Source organism: Nicotiana sylvestris, chromosome 3, assembly GCF_000393655.2.
Source record: "Nicotiana sylvestris chromosome 3, ASM39365v2, whole genome shotgun sequence".
Classification (NCBI taxonomy): Eukaryota; Viridiplantae; Streptophyta; class Magnoliopsida; order Solanales; family Solanaceae; genus Nicotiana; species Nicotiana sylvestris.
Window position 1 is genome coordinate 216,512,104 of NC_091059.1, and position 21,153 is coordinate 216,533,256.

The following is a 21,153-nucleotide window of genomic DNA, read 5'->3' on the forward strand; positions in this document are numbered from 1 at the left end:
ACTCATTCATGAATTTCATTCGGAATGTCGGGAGCTCAGTGCGTATTCAATATAGACTTGGGTTTGATGCCCCCGAGTCTTAGTATAGATACTCAGTATGCCATAAATAGTTAAAGTTTCAATATTCATAATCAGTTCAAGAATACATGTCTCAGCCTAGTCCTATTCAGTATTTCAGTATCATGTAACTCAGTGTGATTCAGTGTTTCACTATCATGTATTGCAGTATGATTCTTAGTTCCTGATTTTAAATCCCTGAATGTCGAACACCTGTATTTGGGTATGAGGCTGTAGTTTATGCTTTATGTATGTTAGGGTCTGAAGCCGTAGTTTATGCTTTATGCATTTTGGGCCTAGGGCCGTAGTTATGTATACGTATACTTGGGCCTGAGGCCGTAGTTTGTGCACATATATATATTGGGCTCGAGGCTGTAGCTTATTCAGATAAACATGTTGTTCATCATTCAGAAGAGGGAGTATTCGTATCCTTACTTCCTTTATCAGTTTAGTTACCAGTTATCAATTATTAGTTCAGTTATTCGTTATCAGTTATCATTTCAGTTTCAATTTCAATAGTTATCAATTATCAATTATCAATTCTCAGTTATTATCTTAGTTTCAGTTTCAATATTTTTAATTCTTTTTTTAGTTACTTTACATACCAGTGCAATTCAAATGTACTGACGTCCCTTTTGCCCGGGGCCTGCATCTCACAATACAGGTAATGATTTATGGCTTGACGATTTAGAGCGCTAGGACTCTCGTATCAGCTATTTGGTGATCCCTAGTTCTTTTGGGGAATTATAATCATCTTATAGTCTTCAGTATTTTCATATAGTCAATGTTTTCAATACTTCATTAGAGGCTTCATACACTAGAGTAACAGTTAGACAGATTCTCAGGCCTTTCGTGTTAAGCAATGTTGGCTACATATATTTTTTAGACTTGTTTTAGTATTTCCGCACTTTGATTTATATCATCCAGACTTTCAATATATCAGCATGTGTTAGTTTATCTTCCGCATTCAGTATATTATGATATCACATATTGATTCAGCTAGGCAGTTGGTTCGCTCGGTCACATGTAGTTAGGCACTGAGTGCCGTGTTACGTCCAGGCCTAGGTTCTGGGCGTGACAAAGCTTGGTATCAGAGCACTAGGCTCAATAGTCCTAGGGAGTCTATGAAGCCGTGTCTAGTGGAGTTTCCTTTATATGTGTGTGTCGGCCACTCATATAAACGGTTAACTACCAAGATATCCAGGATTGTCTCATTTCTTTCTACTTTAGATCATGATATGAAGCTTAGAGCAATAGGTAACATTCTCTTCCTATCGAATTCCTAACGCATTGAATGCCCAAGCGATGGGCAAGAAAAACCCAAGGTTCTAGAGAGGATGATTTCCCATTGGGATATAATTATGGAGTACAAGTTAGTAACAAATTAGACTTTAGAGGATGTTGGAAGTGGGATGCAATGGATAGTAGTACAGATTAGAGCATAACCTTATCAGAAAGTACAAAAGCAGTTACCATGTCTTATGGTTATCAGTTTACCTCAGTTACCAGTTATACAATCTTTCAGTTAGCAAGTTTATGGTTATTCATTATGTCAGTTATTAGTTATTCATTTACAAGATCTCCAATTTTCAATGTATGAAAATTCTGGTGACTGGTGAGTATACAGTTATGCATATGGGTTCTCAAAGAAAATGCAAGTAACAGTGATTATAACGAAACCTTTGCATATTTTAGGTCTGGATTAAGACCAAGACTCATCGGATGGCACAAGAAGTGATTTATCAGATAATGATACATTCTGAAGGACAAGTTTGTGCATAGTAGTGTATCTGTATGTGTTTTACCTCCTAGAACAACTTCATTTAATTCTTGAAAATGGAGCCACAAGTTGGATGATGATAGTTCAGATGTCAGACCCTAACATTGGTCATTACAGTTTTGGACAGAAAGGAGCCTAAGAGTAAAACACCTAGGAGTCAGAAACATTTTTACTACCAAAGATGTGATTTTGTAAAACTCATGCAAATGACTAGACGATATGATGTATGCAATGAGAGCCAAGAGCAGCCGATATTGAATTTTAGGAAAAAAATTTAAGTTGTTTAGATTTATTCAAATCAGGATTAGAAAGTACAATGCTAATGAATTTGTATAAGTAGTGGATATTACTGTGAGATAAAAATATGACAGTTCCCTTTCAAATGATGTGACTATGTGTTTAGGTAAGAGGTTTATAGTCTGAAGTGATTTTGAAGTATATAGAAAATTTGGGATTAGATATTCCAATTTCGTTTAAGACAGATGAACTTTCTCTAAGTGTGATCCATGTACATAGTTAAAAAAAATTCTCAGGAGTAAGTTGGAAGTTGAGTCTTCATTGTCATAGAGTGCAAAGAATTGTAGAAAATAAAGAAAGTTATTTGGATCCCAATAAAAAAAGGAGGAAGGATCCGCAAGTATAAGACCTTTGGTCTAAGGGGTGATGTGAAAAACATCAGTAAGTCCAGATGGAGATTTGAAACTCGAATAGTTAGCGTGGGATATGAAAAAGAAAATCAGTTCGGTAATGAGGGAAATTGTATAATTACCACAGGGAATATGTCTAGCATGTGTAAGAAACATAAAATGAGTAGAATGATCACCGGGCTTAGTTACTGATGATAAAGTGATCACAGAAAAGCTATAATATCATGCCTATTTATGTGTTATGAGGGTAGTGCCATTACACGAGACTCTAATTTTGGAGTATAAGTCAAAGACTTAGATCGCAACAATGCTATAAGTGTTTTCAGGAAGTGCTTAAGAAGATAATTAAGTGTGGGAAGTATAACTCATGATTGAGGTAGATAAGAGAACTCTGGTGAAAGAAGTTCACTAACCAAAATGGGAGTTCGACTTCGGACTCCGAAAATGACGTAGTTGTTGTCTAGAATAGGACTTGTTCCCCCTTAGTAGCCGGAGAGAAGTAGAAACAATTTGATGATCCATACGTGTTGCAGTTGAAAGAGAAGATTCACAAGAATAAGACAATGGCTTTTGAATAAGGGGGAGATGATGGTACTTTGAGGTACCAAGACAGATTGTGTGTTCCAGACATAGATAGACTTAAAGAGGGAACATCAAGTTAGAAGCCCATAATTCCAGGTATTCTTTCCATCCAGGTTCCCCAAATATGCATCATGACCAAGGAGATTTATTGGTTGAACGACATGAAAAAGAACGTCGCAGACTTTGTGGCCAATTGTCTAAATTGCTAGCAAGTGAAAGTCGAGCAGTAGAAAGTCTAGTGTTTTTATCACGGAATACACATACTTTTGAGTGGAGATGGAAAATATGGAAATTTATAACGGGATTATATTGCTCATTTTAAAAGCATGATTTGATTGGATGATCGTAAATCGACTTACCAAGTCAGCACGCTTCTTGCCAGTAAAAAACTACAGATTCAATAGAAGATTATACCAAGTTGTACATTCAAGAAATCGTCTGATGTATGGGACTCCATTTTCCATCATTTCGGATTGTGGTGCTCAGTTTAAAATGAACTTTTAGAAGTTCTTTCAGAAATGATTAGGCACACATTTTTCATCCTCAGAAAGATGGCCAGGCAGAGCGCATTGTTCAAATAGTTGAGGATATGTCCTTGATGTTTAAAGTAATTGGGATGATCTCATACCTCTCATTGACCTTGCTAATGATAACCTACCATTCTAGTATCAAGATAGCACTGTGAGAGACTGTGTATAGGCGAAGGTGTAGATCGCCAATTGGTTGGTTCAAAGTTGGTGAAGAAGAGTTGTTGGGACCAAATTTGGTCTATCAAGCTATAGAGAAAGTTAAGTTGATTCAAGAGCGTTTGAAGACGACTCAGAGTCGCCAAAATTCCTATTCGAGTGTGCGGCATAGAGACCTAGAGTTTTAAGTTGGTGATTGGGTGTTTCTGAAAGTTTCGCTTATGAAAAGCGTTATGAGATTTGGGAAGAAAGGGAAGCATAATCCCTACTATATTGGGCCATATAGATTCTTGCGAAGGATCGGTCAATTAGCTTATGAGTTGGAGTTGCCACCATAATTAGTGGTGGTACAACCAGTATTTCACGTGTCATGTTATAACATTAAAGTTTCCAGTACTCAGATACTCATGTCAGTTCAGTACTCAGATACTCATATCAGTTCAACACTCAGATACTTATGTCAGTTCAGTACTCAGATACTCATGTCAGCTCAATACTCAGCTACTCATGTTAGTCCAATAATTAGACATTCATGCCAGCTTAGTACTCAGACTACTCAAATATTCGTGCCAGTTCAACATTCATATATCCATGTTAGTTCAGTATTCACGTATCCATGGCAGACCAATATTCAGTCAATGTAGTAGTCATTCAGCTCAGTAACGCAATAGTTCAGTAATCATGTATTCATTCAGTTTAGTATACAAGTGTTAATAAAAGTTCATGTTTCCACCAGAACCGTTTAAGGTCCGGAGTTAGCAGAAGTAACAGTTAGGACAATCATTCGAGGACGAATGATCCCAAGGGAAAGATAATGTAACATCCCATAAATTCGGCTTAGGTATGAATGAGTTAAAGGAGTAGTAAGGTTATATTTTGAACATGTGAAGTCCCATCGGGATAATTATGGGTGAAAATAGTTGTTTCAAAATAAAGATGGAAAGTAAGGTGCATAAGATTTGACAAAATCGACTAAGTTTGCAGAAGGTCTGTATTCCAGCAGGTTTTAGTGAATATTTGTAAGGCATTTAGGAAAACTAAAAACATGAAAGTTTTAGTCCTTTGAAATATCTTTCCAACGATATATTATAGAGCTCGAACGGATCTCTGTGCAAACAGTTATGCATGTTTTACAGAATAGTATGTGATATGTGCGCCCTATATCGCGCCCTTAGCTCGACTGTGCTTGTTTTGAGGCAGTTTATTGCCGTTTTGCGTGGTTAGTAGCACAGGCAGGTCTTCAAGTGTGCGGGCGTGGTCAGTAGCATGGTCAAGTCTTTAGGTGTGCGGGCGCGCTCGTGGGGGGTCGTTTTAAAGCCATATTTCGTCTCCCACAGCCCCAAAACATAAAAACTTGCTCTAGAAAGGGGAACTCTCAAAAACCTAACTCCTTAAGGGTCCTTCCACCACCCAAGGTAAGTTCTAACGGTGATTCTAAGTTAATTTCAATTTCCCAACATCTTATTAACATGGGTAAACCCTCCATATCATTAGATATTCGAGTGAGACATCATTGCTGAGAGAATGAAGCCTAGAACTCGAATTCAAAGGGTTTGAACTTCAAAAAGGTAATGTCTTCACCCTCTAATTGATTCTAGCATTGGTTTAATTATTATAAACCCTAGTTCATAAGATATGAGTTGATGGATTTGATAGAAAAGCATGAACGATTATAGGGTAGGGGTGTTGATTGTTGATTATTGGTTAAGGATGTTGTGTACCTTATGGGTGACGAAGAATAATGTTGATTATAACAATTTGAGACTTTAGAATTTATCTAGGATCAAGAGAATGGCTTGTTGGGTGTAGAAACACCATTAATAAGGACTATGAAGCTTTATGTCACCAAGTGTTTGAGAAAATATTTAAGTGACTAAACCAGGAGAATTTATGATAATATGGAATCCCTTTGACTTGTATTGATATAGATTAAAGTTGAAAGGATTGGCGAATGTTGTATTACACTCAAAAGAAATAAGTTAAGGTATGTGAGGCTAACTCTTTTTGTTTGGAAATGTTAATGATTCTCCCTACACTATGTTTTTTTACCACGTTACCAATTGCCTCAGAAATATAGTTAAGCCTAGTTTCCTTGAATAGTTGCAGAACTTCTATTCTCTAGCTTCGTAACTCGTTCATACTTTCATTCTGAATGTCGTGAGCTCAGTGCGTATTCAATATAGACTTGGGTTTAATACTCCCGAGTCTTAGTATAGATTACTCAGTATGCCATAAACAGTTGAAGTTTCAGTATTCATAATCAGTTCAAGAATATATGTCTCAGCTTAGTCCTATTCAGTATTTCAGTATCATGTAACTCAATGTGATTCAGTATTTCACTATTATGTATTGCAGTATGATTCTCAGTTCCTGATTTTAAATCTCTGAATGTCGAACACCTGTATTTGGGCCTGAGGCCGTAGTTTATGCTTTATGCATGTTTGGTCCTGAGGCTGTAGTTATGTATACATATACTTGGGCTTGAGGTCGTAGCTTGTGCGCGCGCACACACACACACACAATATATATATATACGTATACTTGGGCCTGAGGCCGTAGCTTGTGCATATATATATTGGGCCCGAGGCCGTAGCTTATTCAGATAAACAGGTTGTTCATCATTCAGAAGAGGGAGTATTCGTATCCTTACTTCCTTTATCAGTTCAGTTACCAGTTATCAGCTATTAGTTCAGTTATTCGTTTTCAGTTATTAGTTCAGTTATTCGTTATCAGTTATTAGTTCAGTTATTTGTTATCAGTTATCATTTCAGTTTCAGTTTCAATAATTATCATTTCAGTTATCAATTATCAATTCTCAGTTATCAGCTTAGTTTTAGTTTCAGCATTTTTAATTCTTTCTTTCAGTTGCTTTACTTACCAGTGCAATTCAAATGTACTGACGTCCCTTTTTCTCGGGGCCTGCATCTCACAATGCAGGTAATGATTTATAGGTTGACGCTTCTAAGCACTAGGACTCTCGTATCAGCTATTTGGTGATCCCTAGTTTTTTTGGGGAATTATAATCATCTTATAGTGTTCAGTATTTTTAGACAGTCAATGTTTTCAGTACTTCATTAGAGGCTTCATAGACTAGAGTAACAGTTAGACAGAGTCTCATGCATTTCATGTTAAGCAATGTTGGATACATATATGTTTCAGACTTGTTTAAGTATTTCCGCACTTTGATTTATATCATCCAAACTTTCAGTATATCAACATGCGTTAGTTTATATTCCGCATTCAGTATGTTATGATATCATATGTTGATTCAGCCAGCCAATTGGTTTGCTCGGTCACATGTAGTTAAGCACCGAGTGTCGTGTTACGTCCAGGCCCAGGTACGGGGCGTGACAAAGCTTGGTATCAAAGCACTAGGTTCAAGAGTCCTAGGGAGTCTATGAAGCCGTGTCTAGTTGAGTTTCCTTTTTATGTGTGTACCGGCCACTCATATAAACGGTTAACTACCAAGACATCCAGGATTGTCTCATTTCTTTCTAATCTAGATCGTGTCATGAAGCTTAGAGCAATAGGTAACCTTCTCTTTCTATCGAATTCCTAACGCATTTAATGCCCAAGTGATGGGCAAGAAAAACCCAAGGTTCTAGAGAGGATGATTTCCTACTGGGATATAATTATGGAGTACAAGTTAGTAACATATTAGACTTGAGAGGATGTTGGAAGTGGGATGCAATGGATAGTAGTACAAATAAGAGCATAACCTTATCGGAAAGTACAAAAGCAGTTACCATGTCTTATGATTATCAGTTTACCTCAGTTACCAGGTATACAATCTTTCAGTTAGCAAGTTTATGGTTATTCAGTATGCCAGTTATTAGTTATTCATTTACCAAATCTCCAATTTTCAGTGTATGAAAATTCTGGACACTAGTGAGTATACAGTTATGCATATGGGTTCTCAAAGAAAATGTAGGTAACAGTGATTATAGCGAAACCTTTGCATATTTTAGGTCTAGATTAAGACCAAGACTCATCGGATGGTGCAGGAAGTGATTTATCAGATAATGATATACTCTGAAGGACAAGTTTGTGCATGGTAGTGTATTCGTATGTGTTTTACCTCCTAGAACAACTTCATTTAATTCTTGAAAATGGAGCCACAAGTTGGATGATAATCGTTCAAATGTCAGACCCTAACATTGGTCATTATAGTTTTGGACAGAAAGGAGCCTAAGGGTAAAATACCTAGGAGTCTGAAATGGGGCCTGCATCTCACAATGCAGGTAATGATTTACAGGTTGACGATTCAGAGCGCTAGGACTCTCGTATCAGTTGTTTGGTGATCCCTAGTTCTTTTGGGGAATTATAATCATCTTATAGTCTTCAGTATTTTCAGACAGTCAATGTTTTCAGTACTTCATTAGAGGCTTCATAGACTAGAGTAACAGTTAGACAGAGTTTCAGACCTTTCATCTTAAGCAATGTTGGCTACATATATGTTTCAGATTTGTTTTAGTATTTCCGCACTTTGATTTATATCATCTAGACTTTCAGTATATCAGCATGTGTTAGTTTATCTTCCGCATTCAGTATGTTATGATATCACATGTTGATTCAGCTAGCCAGTTGGTTAGCTCGGTCACATGTAGTTAGGCACCGAGTGTCGTGTTACTTCCAGACCCAGGTTCGTTGCGTGACATGGACGATAATTCAAAGAATAATTTTACACCAAAAATAACTAATTAGAGAAACAAAAGTGATATAAGCACAAATTTATAGTCAAGAAAATAATGGAGAGAGAAGGCTGAAGATTCCGGTAGAATCATTTGTTTTAGCTTTGATCGGAGATCAATTTTCTGGCGAGGGTTGCATGAGAAGTGCTTTTTCCGGCAAGGCCTATCGATGACCCCTTAGTGGGTTCTCTATTTGGCTATTTCTTATTTGTATTTTGTGGAAGGATTTTAGATTTAAGTTTTGAATATGGAAGAGGAAGGGAAAGGGGTCTGACGGGAAAAACTTGGAAAGAGGTGAATAGTTCGGGAAAAGTGGATGACAGAAGGAAGAAGATTGGGGGCGGGGGGGGGCGTTGGTTTGGTGAAAAGTAAGGAATGGGGTGTTTTCTTTTTTAAATGTATTTTCTTTTTTCTTTTGTTAATTATATGTATCAAATTACATATGTCATTTATTAATTGGCTCGTTTGCCACGTCATTGGCAAGTGTAACTCACGCATATGATGTGCTGCATTCGGGTAATTATTTGATCTACTTAATAAACACTTGAAGTGTCTAAATGATAAAGGGGTCGGTTGAGGTATTTGGTTGATTGTTGTGGACAACTTAAAGGGGCGCTTTATGTATATCGCCAAAATTATATATTTGAGTTCATGGGGTTATATGTAACAACTTTCTTTGAAATTTTCGGAATTCGGGCACGTGAGTCCGGGGGTGAATTTTAGGAATATTACATTCAGAGTTGGGTAATCACTTTAATAATTGGCATATGAACTTTTGAGCATAAATTGATTATTTTATATAATATTTGACTAATTTTGAGTCGTTTGGCACCAAATTTGGGGGTTTGAGCACAACCTTGGACCGGAAAGTAGGCATTGAGATGAGGTAAGTCTCTTTTCTAACCTTTTAAGAGGAAAATTAACCCCAGAGGTGAACTTAATCAATATGTACTTCTATTTGTGGGGGCTACGTACGCACGAAGTGATGAGAGTCCGTGCGTAGCTACTATTCATACTTATGTCCGGGTAGATTTAGGTTTACACCATGTTTTGTTGATATCGATGCTTGTTTATGCTTATTAATTGTTTGGATTAAAGTGGAGGTTGAGGATTTCAATATTTAAAAGGTTCCTAGTTGAATTTCTTACTTTGAAAAAGAATTGAAAGATATTATAATAACTGAAAAATATCTATGTCCAACCACTTTACAAGTATATTTCGCGAGCGGGATAAATTTTCATTACTCTCATGGGAGCGGGTCATTCACCTCGACATGTTAAATTGATATATCAATTGGTTCGGGTTGTTCGACCCTCGGCAATGCACAATATATTTATATGTATATTTGGATCGGGTCGTACGTCCTCGGCATAAATCATGCATAAAGATATTGGAACCCATTTTATATTTAATATTGTTTCATGGACTTGAAAGGTGAAAGGAATAGACGAGAGAAATGAATTGGTTCTTACTTGAAATGAAATGATTGTTTACTTATTTTCCTGCTCTGAGTTCTATCATCATTTTATATATCATGTTTGATTAGAACTTCATATTATTATATTGTTGGTCCATAGTAAGTGTCGAAGTCGACCCCTCGTCACTACTTCTTCGAGATTAGACTAGATACTTACTGGGTACATGTTGTTTATGTACTCACGCTACACTTCTGCACTTGATGTGCAGGATCTGAGGCAGGTGTATCTGGTTATCAATTTGGCGCGCACGTTTGACCTCTGGTTCGAGACTACACGGTGAGCTGCTCTTCCGAGCCATTCAGCAGCAGTCAGAGTCTCTCTTTTGATTTATTTTCTGTAGAGTGGAATTCTTTTGTATATCCTACTAGTAGCCCATACACTTGTGACACCAGGTCTTGATGTGCCTTATGATTTTGAATTTATTGTATCATTTCGATTTGTACTCAGTTGCTTCCATTTACGTATTTTACATCTGTCATTTCCTAAATCTTTCAAATGAGGCAAGTTATTTATTTAGTAAACTTATTAAAATGGAAAATTACTAGATTGTTCACTGTTGGCTTGCTTAGCAACGGTGCTGGGCGCCATCACGACCTAAAATGAAATTGGGTCATGACATATTTATTTGTTACTTATTTCCCTTGTATACAAAATTGACGATTTATTTAGTGAAAAAAGTTATGTTATTAAGCACTACAATATATTTGGTTAATGTGTTAAAGAAAAAGTTAAAATTACAGCAATTCAAAAAAATTCCGCCATAGTAACAAAAGCAGACTCTTCTAAGGTTTGAGCTATGTCCATGGATCCCCAGAACAACCTTTGCTGTATTTTCCAATTTCCGACGTGAAAACATAAGACAAATTAGAGAATGAGAGAAATCTCTTCTCGCCGTCTTTCTATAACCACCTTCCGCTTTCTCTCTTCTCTTGCGGCGGTGCGTGTAGACCACTACCACCACCCGCAATGCATTCATCCAGCACCCACAAATTCTCCTATTCACTTGCATACAGAGAAACCCGAAGGTTTGATTTCGTTAATCAATTCATCTTCTGAAAAGTCCCATTTGCTACAAATCCACGCCCACCTCATTCGCAAAACTCTCTTTCAAGATCCATTTTTTTTCTCAGCTTTCTTATTTCGTGTTGCTCTCCCGCCATTCCATGATTTAACTTATGCTTTTCGGGTATTTTCAAAATCTGAAAAACCCAATGTTTTCATGTACAACATCATGATTAGAGCTTATGCAATGAGTGATTCACCCATAAAGGGTTTTCAGTTATATCAAGGAATGTTAAGGTCAGGTGTGTCACCGAATTCGCTGACGTCTTCATTCGTTACGAATTGTTGTATAAAGATTGGGTCTTTCTTTGGTGGGATACAGATTCAGGCTCGAATATTGAGAGATGGGCATCATTCTGATGGACGCCTGCTGACCACATTAATGGATTTTTATTCATCCAATGAGAAGTACAGCGAAGCTTGCAAAGTGTTTGATGAAATGTCTCATAGAGACACAGTAGCTTGGAACGTGTTGATTTCTTGCTATTTGCGTAACCGACGCACTCGGGATGCTTTGCGCTTATTTGATATGATACGGAGCTTGTCTGAGTGTCAACCAGATGAGGTTACTTGTTTGTTGTTACTTCAGGCTTGTGCAAATTTGAATGCATTGGCCTATGGTGAGGGAGTTCATAGATATTGTGAAGAGCATGGATTTGACAAGGCAATCAATATTTGTAATGCACTTATAACTATGTATTCCCGGTGTGGTTGCATTGAAAAGGCTTTTGAGGTGTTTAAGGGAGTGGCCAAGAAAGATGTGGTGTCTTGGAGTGCAATGATTTCGGGGTTGGCAAGCAATGGTTATGGCAGAGATGCAATTGAGGCATTTTCGGAGATGCAAAGATCGGGTGTTTCCCCTGATGATCAGACTTTCACTGGGGTTCTTAATGCTTGCAGTCACTCCGGACTACTTGATGAGGGTAGGATGTTTTTTAATCGAATGAGCGAAGAGTTTGGGATTCCACCAAACATTCATCACTATGGGTGTGTGGTTGATCTAATGGGTCGTGCTGGCTTAGTTGAAGAAGCTTACAACCTTATAAGTTCAATGAAGGTCAAACCTGATGCAACAATATGGAGGACTCTACTAGGAGCTTGTAGAATTCACCGCCAAGCTGATCTTGGAGAACAAGTCATTGAGCATTTGATTGAACTTAAAGCACAAGAAGCCGGAGATTATGTACTGCTGTTGAATATTTATTCATCGCTTGGTGATTGGGATAAGGTAATAAACGTGAGAAAAATAATGAAAGAGAGGGGAATCCAAACCACCCCTGCTTGTAGTACCATAGAGTTCAAGGGGGGAATACATGAATTCGTTGCAAATGACTTTTCCCATCCAAGAAAGACTAAGATTTATGAGATGTTGGACGAGATCAATCAGCAACTGAGGATAGCAGGATACGTTGCTGAGCCAATGTCAGAGTTGCACAATGTGGGTGTGGAAGAGAAGCAGATTGCATCATCTTATCACAGTGAGAAATTGGCTATTGCTTTTGGGGTTCTATCAACTCCACCCGGCACGTCAATAAGAGTTGCAAAAGACCTCCGAATTTGTGTTGACTGCCATAATTTTGCCAAGATGTTGTCAGCAGTCTATAATAGGGAAGTTGTTATTAGAGATCGTAACCGCTTCCATCATTTCAGAGAAGGACTATGTTCTTGCAATGACTATTGGTAATTGCAAAATGTTCCTCCAGTAAATTATGGAGCAGAATGAAAGTAGGGCTTATAAAGATTATCTATTGAAGGATGATGAGAATGGTGTTGAATGTGTTATTGGATAGAACACCCGATAATATCAGACTCGCATTGATCATGCATCAGGAAAATTCTGGTCGTGCAGGAAAGAGAGAATCCCATTGTTGCTGAATACAGCTTGAAGCTAGATTCAAATAGACTCATTGGCACAGAGAAGAATCTAAGAATTTATGTCAATTAACAGGATGGAGTTGGATTTTGCTATACTAAGTCGAGATCGGTGTAGTAGTCTCAGTTAGAGGGTGGAAACTGAACTGAATGAGATTCAAGCTGGGGGGGGGGGGGGGGGGTTGAAATTGTTGAATTTGCCCAAAGGAAGAAAGTGACTGCAATCAAATGAATGATTTTCACTTGAGAAGAAATTACGTAACCAAAATCCCACAAAAGCAACGACACCGCGCCAAATCTTATGTCTTTATTCTTATTGACACTGGAGTTCCCTTGTATTTCTAGTAGTAGCTTATGTTGAAAAGCTGAAATCCATTACTCCTTTAAACCGATGACAATTTCTTTTTTTCCTAAAAGAAGCAGCAGCATACCCACCTTTACTGGCCGAGAGCATTATTTTTGCCCCGCAATTTATTTATTTATAATTTCACAAGTCAAGAAAATCAGAGCAGAAGAGTGAAGAGAGTCGAAATCCCACAATAGTTTTTCTGACATAATTTCAAAAGTTGTGAAAATCATAATAGAAGAAGCTGGAAGAGTGTAAGTAAACTTTGATCCCAGACTCCCTGTCAAATATTTGAGTTAAAACATACTTTAAGGGGTGGGGAGTGAAGGAGTGTCACATAGAACCGAGGCAAAGTAATTTATGATTGAATCTCAAAGGCATTCTTATCAAAGTCAAAACTATCGATCAAATGGTTCTTGATGAAGGTGAAACCTAAGAAACGAAACGTGAATGTCTGTCCGGATACTTCACCAAGAAGTTTGGAAAGCGTCGCAGAATAATGAGTGAACTGAAAATTCTAATATGATTTAACAGAACTCAAGAATGTTATGCATCCTGACCTCACTTATGGGATTTCACTGGGTTTGTTAACCTCACTTATAATTTCACTGGGTTTGTTGACCTCACTTATAAAATTACACTGGGTTTGTTGTTGTTGTAAGAATGTTATGCATCCGAGCTCAAGAGTGGAGAATGTGCATCCATGTGAACCTGCCATTCACTTGAAATTTAGGATCATCCTCATCCCCTTTCTCTTTATCTAATTATTGCTTATGTGGGGGGGGGGGGGGGATTTGTTTTTGAGGTTTTGAGAGAATTGGCTTTCTATTTAGCGAAATTTATTTTGTTAAATATGTCTTACAACATGATTATCTTGAAGAAGTAAACAACTCATTCAATCAAATACTCCTCACTGCCAAACAATTACATTTTCCACAAAAGAAAAAAAATATTGACCTCAATGGTGGAATTACCTATCCCACCTTCTATATGGAATAGCTAATTCCACCATTTTAGTGTAAAATTTATCTCAAAATTAACTAATACCTATAACCAAACATAGGATAAATGCAATCTCAAATTCTATCCCGAAATTATTGTCCTTGTCCCTTGTACTAAACAACCACTACAAGTACAAACATTGAGAAGGTGCTCGGTGATAAGATTTACCATAAGCAGCTAAAATTTGTGGAAGCAAGTGAATAACGGTTTTCCTAAATTTTTAGCATAAGTAAATTTAGAATTCCCGCATTTCATCACACAGCCAGCTCAACGACACGCTCAGATTATAGAGAGATTAAAGACTTGGTTTAACAAGAAAGAAAGAACACGACAAGAGTGCCTCAACAACGTCAATTAGAGTTACATACCGCAGAGGAGGAAACAATTTTACAATACTGCTGTTTTTTTTCTCGGTCACAGAAGCACTTTTCAGCTCACCTGCAAAACTGGAATTGCTCATACATGAATTCCGCTAAATTACTTTATTCCTGTCATCATTTCTTCAGACTGTAATATATTCTAAGCAGCTACAGGTTCCTTCTGAACGAAACCTATACCCTTCTCGATGCTAGATTTCAGTTCTGGCTTTAAAGCATCCAGAGCTTTCTGTTCATACTCAGTCAAACCTTGAAGGTCAGATGGAATCAAAGCCTCAACCCCGTTCTTTCCTAGTTTAACCCTTGAAGCAAAGAATGGAAGCTCTGTTAGGTCAGACTGGACAAAAGCACACTCATACACATCACTATCTCCATCAAGTGCGCGGAGTGAGGACTCAACAAATCTTGCTGCTGCGTACGCCATGGAAAGTGTAGCAGACCCTGCACCAGCCTTTGCCTCCACAACTTCTGTGCCAGCATTTTGAATCCTCACAGTTAGCTCCTGTACTTCTTCGTCAGTGAAAGTAGTGGATGGTTTTGTCTTTGATAGCAAAGGCAAAATGGTGATACCAGCATGGCCACCCACAACTGGGACATCTACGTCAATAAGCCTCAAACTTTTCTTCTGCGCGACAAATGTGTTTGCCCTGACTACATCTAGGGTGGTAACACCAAAAAGTTTTTTAGGATCATAAACACCCTTTCGCTTCAACACCTCTGCTGCAATTGGCACTGTGGAGTTGACTGGATTGCTAATGATGTGGATAAACGCATCAGGGCAATTATCAGCAACAGCCTCGACCAATGTCTTCACAATGTTTGCATTAATGTTGAACAGATCATCACGTGTCATACCTGGCTTTCTCGGAACACCAGCAGGTATGACCACCACATTTACACCTTTCAAACAGTTGGCCAATTCAGAAGCTCCAGTGAAATCTGAAACCTTGGAGGGAGTGTTGCAGTGACTTAGATCAGCCGCAACTCCTTTAACATTAGCTATATCATAAAGGTTCAGCTCTGAAACTAATGGTGACATCTTGACCAGAAGAGACAGTGGCTGGCCTATACCGCCGCTGGCTCCAAGAACAGCCACTTTGTAAGATGCTTGAGGCTGAACACAGTTCCCATATCCCTTGTTTTCTTTTTGAGCCTTTGGAGTAAAAGATTGTTTAAGGACAGCAACACTTTCTTTTCCTAAAAAGGACGATTCTGATTCACAGCTTACATCTGTGGCAGCCTTCAAACCGCTGAAACTTTTAAGGCTGTTTTTGGAGTAGAATTTCACACTAAAGGCTTTTGATTGAGATACTGAGCTTCCTTTGCAGCCAAGAGATGTGGCTGAGCCAACTGAGAAAGTAGTTGCTGATGTTGCTGCCATTCCGCACCCTGCAAAGGAGAAACATGATATTAATTTTCTATCAAGAATTTTAGTACATTACATACCACACCTGATGCACCAGCGGAATATTCGCAGTCTGATATATAAAAACATGAGACATTGCATGAATTGGAAGACAAATGAATCAGTACTATATACATGCCACTGTGTGCTTCATTCAGTTTTCCATAATAGACAAACTTAGCATCTAAAAGGTGCAGAGCAAGTTAAATGAAATAGGCTTTTCTTCCTTCCAGCAGTCCAGGTTATAACTGTCTCCCTCTAGCTTATCACTTGAGCGATCTTCTTTCTAGTTTCCAATATATTGACGACAACAATTACTGTTTGTTAGCTGTGATAACCTTGAGAATCATTTTACCATTGTTCTCCTAACACGTCATACTAATATCATTTCCAAGAGAATACAAGAATTCGACAGATAAAATTGACTTTCCTGTTCTAGATTTAGTACTATAAGGCAAGTTTGAGCATATATAGGTAAATGAATGAGTTTGGAGATGCATTTTTTCAGATTAATGGACCGTAGATCACCATTCAGCTTGTTTAAGATAAGGGTTGATGCGTGTAAATAACAGCACAGTTAACGTGGTTCGAATATTGGATGAAAAAGTGTTGCCATGCTATATGCTAAATGATCAGATTGCAAAATGTGAAACCGTGTTCAAAGATGAATGGGGAGAGTATCTGTTTTGAAAAGAATGACATTGCATAGATACAGCCAAATCTGAAAACCTCCAACACCGAATATGAAACAGAGGAATCAAGTGAATAAACTAGAAAGTAGGCCAAATTGTTAAAAAAATAAGAGGGCTGATTTTACGGGTTGAGTATTGTCATAAAAAAGTTGACATTGTATAGACAAGCGCAAAATAGCTCTAAGGCCCATTAAGCAAGGTGAAGTGGTCAACGTGCTTTGGCGTCAATTCAGGGCTTAAGCGCCTTTGAAAACACTGGTCTGAAACAGAGCTACGAGCTGAAGAAACTAGAAGGTAGACCAAACTGTGTCAAAAACAAGAGGGCTGGTTTTGCAATGGAGATTAAATAGATAAATCCTGATCCACACTGCTATGGTGCTGACAAAAGGTAAAGTTGGTTCTCAACCCCCCCCCCCCCACACACACACACACCAAAAAAAAAAAAGCTTAATAGTAAAAGTATAGCACAGTGCTAGCAATAAAAAAAGACTGCATCAGCAGCTATAGGAAAACACATCTGACTTTGCTTGTCAGCTCAACTAATCAGACACATCAAGCCAATTATTCTGCCGCAGAAGTTGCCACAACAAACTCTTCCACAAAAAATAAATAGCAAAACAGAGCCAAATAGCAACTGCTTCATTCCAAATGAAATATAGACTCCAGGATGTGGTTCACACCACTAAAAGATCTTAAGACAGTAAAAGTCAGACTCATATCCGTAATTGGATTAGAAAAGAAATGTCAATAGAGAGCAGAAAAGGCAGGTCGCAGACATATCTTTGCCGCCACCCTGTCGCCACTAAAATAGAGGACTTGGTAGCTCATACAATATGACAAAGGCATATATGCCATACACACAGGCTCTGCTCTACTCCTCAGCAAACCTGGAGTCTGAAGAGGCAATATAGAAATAAATATTGGACCCTGATAGCAAAGGATGGGGAAGGCCGAAATAGTATAATTATGCAGAGGTATTCCAGCACAATAAGGCACATAAACAGGATTTAAAACCAAAATAATTTCCTTCCCAAAGTAAAGATATTATTTTCAATGAAGGATTTTATACACATCTGAATCTCAGATGTGAGAAAATTAGTGAAACTGACTGTTGAATAGTGCAAAAATAGACAAAATTGAAGATAAAAGAATAAAAATTTTAGACTCAAAATCTAAGAGTATATTTCTAGAATATAATACATGCATCAGGCACCTATAACTACTACATCAGATCCTTCTTTGAGTGATGGCAAATGATGGTAACAGTCAATGAGCTAATCAAAATGGATAACTATCCGCACAGACATGTAAAATTCATTAAATGGAGCTGATTAAGTACCAAATTGTCTAAGAAACGCACTAGAAAACAGAAGGAAAAAAAAACACTATAACTCCCTTAGCTATCACCTCACACGTTTATGTCAAGCATCAAGTGCAAACATGCACGTTCACATAATTATCCTTTCATCATAGAGATTGGCAAAATAAGAGAGAATTAAACCGGAAGAGATGGAATAGTCCCTTAGCTTCTACTATTTCTTAACAAATTGAGCCAAAACTCCTAGTTTCATTTCAAAGTCAGAATCATAACCATAGAAAAAAATATAAAAATAGCAAGGTTTAACAGATCTACAGTTGCAACATACAAAAACAAAACAAAAAAATATTAATAGCGTTGTTTAACATCAAAGCTACTGCATTGTATTGAATTCCAAAATCCACCAACTGATCCAAACCTGAACTAGGATAATAAATCAACGAAGGGATTCCAGATAAACTCCAGATCCACAAAAATGAGAGACAAAAACTGAAATTCCGCTAAAAGTAATACAAAATTGACGAAATTGAAGACGCAAATGTTAAAGGCAGAGACCGAATTACCTTATAGAAAAATACGGCGGAGCTGGAAAGGGAAATGGAGGGGTCGGAAGAAATTAGGAAAAGGAGAGGAGAGAGATATTTGAACTTTCGCCTGAAAGAGATTTTTAAAAGAAATGATTAAAAGGGGTAGGTTTTATTAATTTTAATGTCATGTAGAGACACGCTAAGTAGGTGTGTACAACTTGCAAATGTACTTTTCATATGGCTCTCCGTCAAATGGTCCCCCTCGATCAAATCGACTGATGACGCTGCATCTAAATTCAACGGTGTACGCTAAACTGAAACGGAATCTGCCTTTGTCGTTATTCTTGATTCCGCTTCCTTTTCGTCCGTCCAATTTATATCCCTATTTTCTTTTCTATTTTACAACGTTCAAAAATTTGACATCAATTTTTTTTTCTCATTACAAATATATTTTTAATTATATACTCCTATAACGGGACATTTGCATCTATACCCGCTTTTTGGATCACGTTTTAACTTGTGCCTGCTTTGCAAAAAAAATTGCAAGCGTACCCATTTTTTCGTGTAACTTGTGTTGAACCAAGTGTGTTGAAGTTTTTGTTTGTAATTGCTGAATTTAAGCATAGTAGCTGAAGTTTTGTTCTCTATTTGCTGAAGTTTTTGTTTTTGTAACTGGCGAACTTCAGCTCTAGAGCGGAAGTTTTTGCTTTGTAACTGGCGAACTTCAGCTCTAGAGTTGAAGTTTTTGTTTTTGTAACTGGCGAAGTTTTTGTTTTTGTAACTGACGAAGTTTTTGTTTTTGTGAAGTTCGCCAGTTACAAAACGCGAACTTGAGCTCTAGAGCTGAAGTTTTTCTGATTTGCTCTTGTCCCACACATGAAAATGTGTAAGCATCTATATTCATCTCTAATTATTTGTTTCACAGTTCCATCTTACAAACTTTCATATTACTTTATGTACTTCCTATCAATGTTTCAAAAGTCAGTCATAAAGCAATTAAGCAAAGAAGTAAAATAAGATCAGATAAAAAAGGATGGAGCATATTACGTGCAATCGTTAACTCTTGGATAGTATTAGGTGTGTCCTGAAATAGGGGAGGCAGGCTCTTATATTCGGTCAATAGAACCTGCAACATCGAAAGAAGATAACTCGATGTTAAGAATAAAGAGAAGAAGAAGAAGAAGAAGAAGAAGAAGAAGAAGAAGAAGAAGAAAAAGAAAAAGAAAACGAAGGAGGAGAAGAAAGAGGAGAAAGGGGGTTGAAGTTGTTTAAAAAGTGGGTACAAGTTAAAACTTTTTTAAAAAAATGGGTATAGGTTAAATGAGGGCGACCAAATAAGACGTCTCGTGCAATTTTTACTCCTATAACTTTACATAAGAGTAATTAAAACAAATTCATAAAATCTGTAAATAAAAAGTAGAGGTTGGCTCGTAGGAACAATTAGTAGTTTTATACATTGTTTGGTTGCTAGTTGGAAAAATTAATCATTGTATAAAATTAAGCATAATTCTTTACGTTATTTGGTTGCTATTTTGAATTTCCTCATAAAAAATAATATTTGCATAAATTATGTGACAATCTATATATTATTTTATTCGGAATAGAAGGTAGAATAAAATAATGCAAGTGCAATGTATAGATGAAGCAACGTCATTCATATCTGTGAATACTTTTGTTTTAGAATGATCAACACTTTTTAATTTAATTTTTTTCCGACAGAAAACCTTGGTTCTAAATAGTATAACTTACAGTTCTTTTCAATATTAGAAGAGACGTTAAAACTACTTTGCTTATAAAGGTGCTGCATTCACCCCTAAGGCATGGCTCTTTCAGTTGCCAAAGAGCCAAACTCCAGACCCATTCCATTTTCATATACATATAACATGATCCATTATTATAACAGAAAATCAAATCAAAAGATAATCTTTTAAGATTTATTATATAAATACAGTAAAGAAGCACTCAGAATGAAAATGACTAATTATGAAATTATTATGACATCGAAGATTTTTCGACTTCATGATCTTCAAAACAAATCTTTTTAATACAACAAATCAAACGTTCACTAAGAAATAATTCATACATTATAATTAATGCATTGCTATCCTTACATAATTAATTCGTACATAACTAAATTACTAAATCTTGTGTAACTAACTCCAATATTATTATTTTTACATAACTAATACCTACGGAAGTTGTCTTCCGACCAAACAACCCCATAAAGTTTTTATTTTACTCAAATTATAACAGGAGTTTATTTCCTCTAAAGGTTCCCATACTATTCGGGAGAAATTCAAAAATAGCCAGATTTATAACTGGTCGTTCAAAAATAGCCCAATTTTAAAAGTAATCGAAATTTAGCTCACGTTTTATGTAAAGATAAATCTAAGTGAAAACACTGTTCAAAACCCGGAAAATACGTCAGTATATTATGCTGGAGTTTTAGCATAAGTATACTTGAACTCCAGCATATTATACTGGAGTTCCAGGATAAGTATGTTGGAACTCCAACGTAATATGATGGAGTTCCAGCATAAGTACACCAGAACTCCAGCATAATATACTGGAGTTCCAGCAAGTATATATGTCCAGCATAATATACTGGAGTTTGGAGCACCGGTGCTCCAG

General features: G+C 37.1%; 2 protein-coding genes across 4 annotated transcripts; one reads left to right on the forward strand and one right to left on the reverse strand.

Moving 5' to 3' along the window:
- Positions 1-10,669: 10,669 nt before the first annotated feature.
- On the forward strand, positions 10,670-13,015 carry LOC104227982 (pentatricopeptide repeat-containing protein At3g47530). Its single transcript, XM_009780365.2, has one exon. It carries the CDS (start codon positions 10,793-10,795, stop codon positions 12,665-12,667), a length of 1,875 nt encoding a protein of 624 aa, XP_009778667.1. The 5' UTR covers positions 10,670-10,792; the 3' UTR covers positions 12,668-13,015.
- Positions 13,016-14,452: 1,437 nt separating this feature from the next.
- LOC104227965 (malate dehydrogenase, chloroplastic) lies at positions 14,453-18,694 on the reverse strand. 3 transcript variants are annotated; one of them, XM_009780347.2, is made up of 3 exons: positions 18,559-18,644; positions 17,454-17,571; positions 14,453-15,969 (listed from the first exon to the last, which is right to left on the reverse strand). In XM_009780347.2, exons 2-3 carry the CDS (start codon positions 17,530-17,532, stop codon positions 14,723-14,725), a joined length of 1,326 nt encoding a protein of 441 aa, XP_009778649.1. In that variant the 5' UTR covers positions 17,533-17,571; positions 18,559-18,644; the 3' UTR covers positions 14,453-14,722. The 3 variants fall into 3 exon arrangements, with proteins under 3 accessions (XP_009778649.1, XP_009778654.1, XP_009778658.1); XM_009780352.2 differs by lacking the exon at positions 17,454-17,571 and having other exon boundaries at positions 18,559-18,694; XM_009780356.2 differs by lacking the exons at positions 17,454-17,571; positions 18,559-18,644 and adding an exon at positions 18,414-18,534.
- Between the last annotated feature and the right edge of the window lie 2,459 nt (positions 18,695-21,153).

Coding starts and splice junctions, on each gene's coding strand:
- LOC104227982 (XM_009780365.2), top strand. CDS start 10,793: ATGAGAGAAATCTCTTCTCGCCGTCTTTCTATAACCACCTTCCGCTTT.
- LOC104227965 (XM_009780347.2), bottom strand. CDS start 17,532: ATGGCATATATGCCTTTGTCATATTGTATGAGCTACCAAGTCCTCTAT. Junction 15,970..17,453: donor CAGGGTGGCGGCAAAGATAT/GTCTGCGACCTG, acceptor TCTCCTTTGCAG/GGTGCGGAATGGCAGCAACA.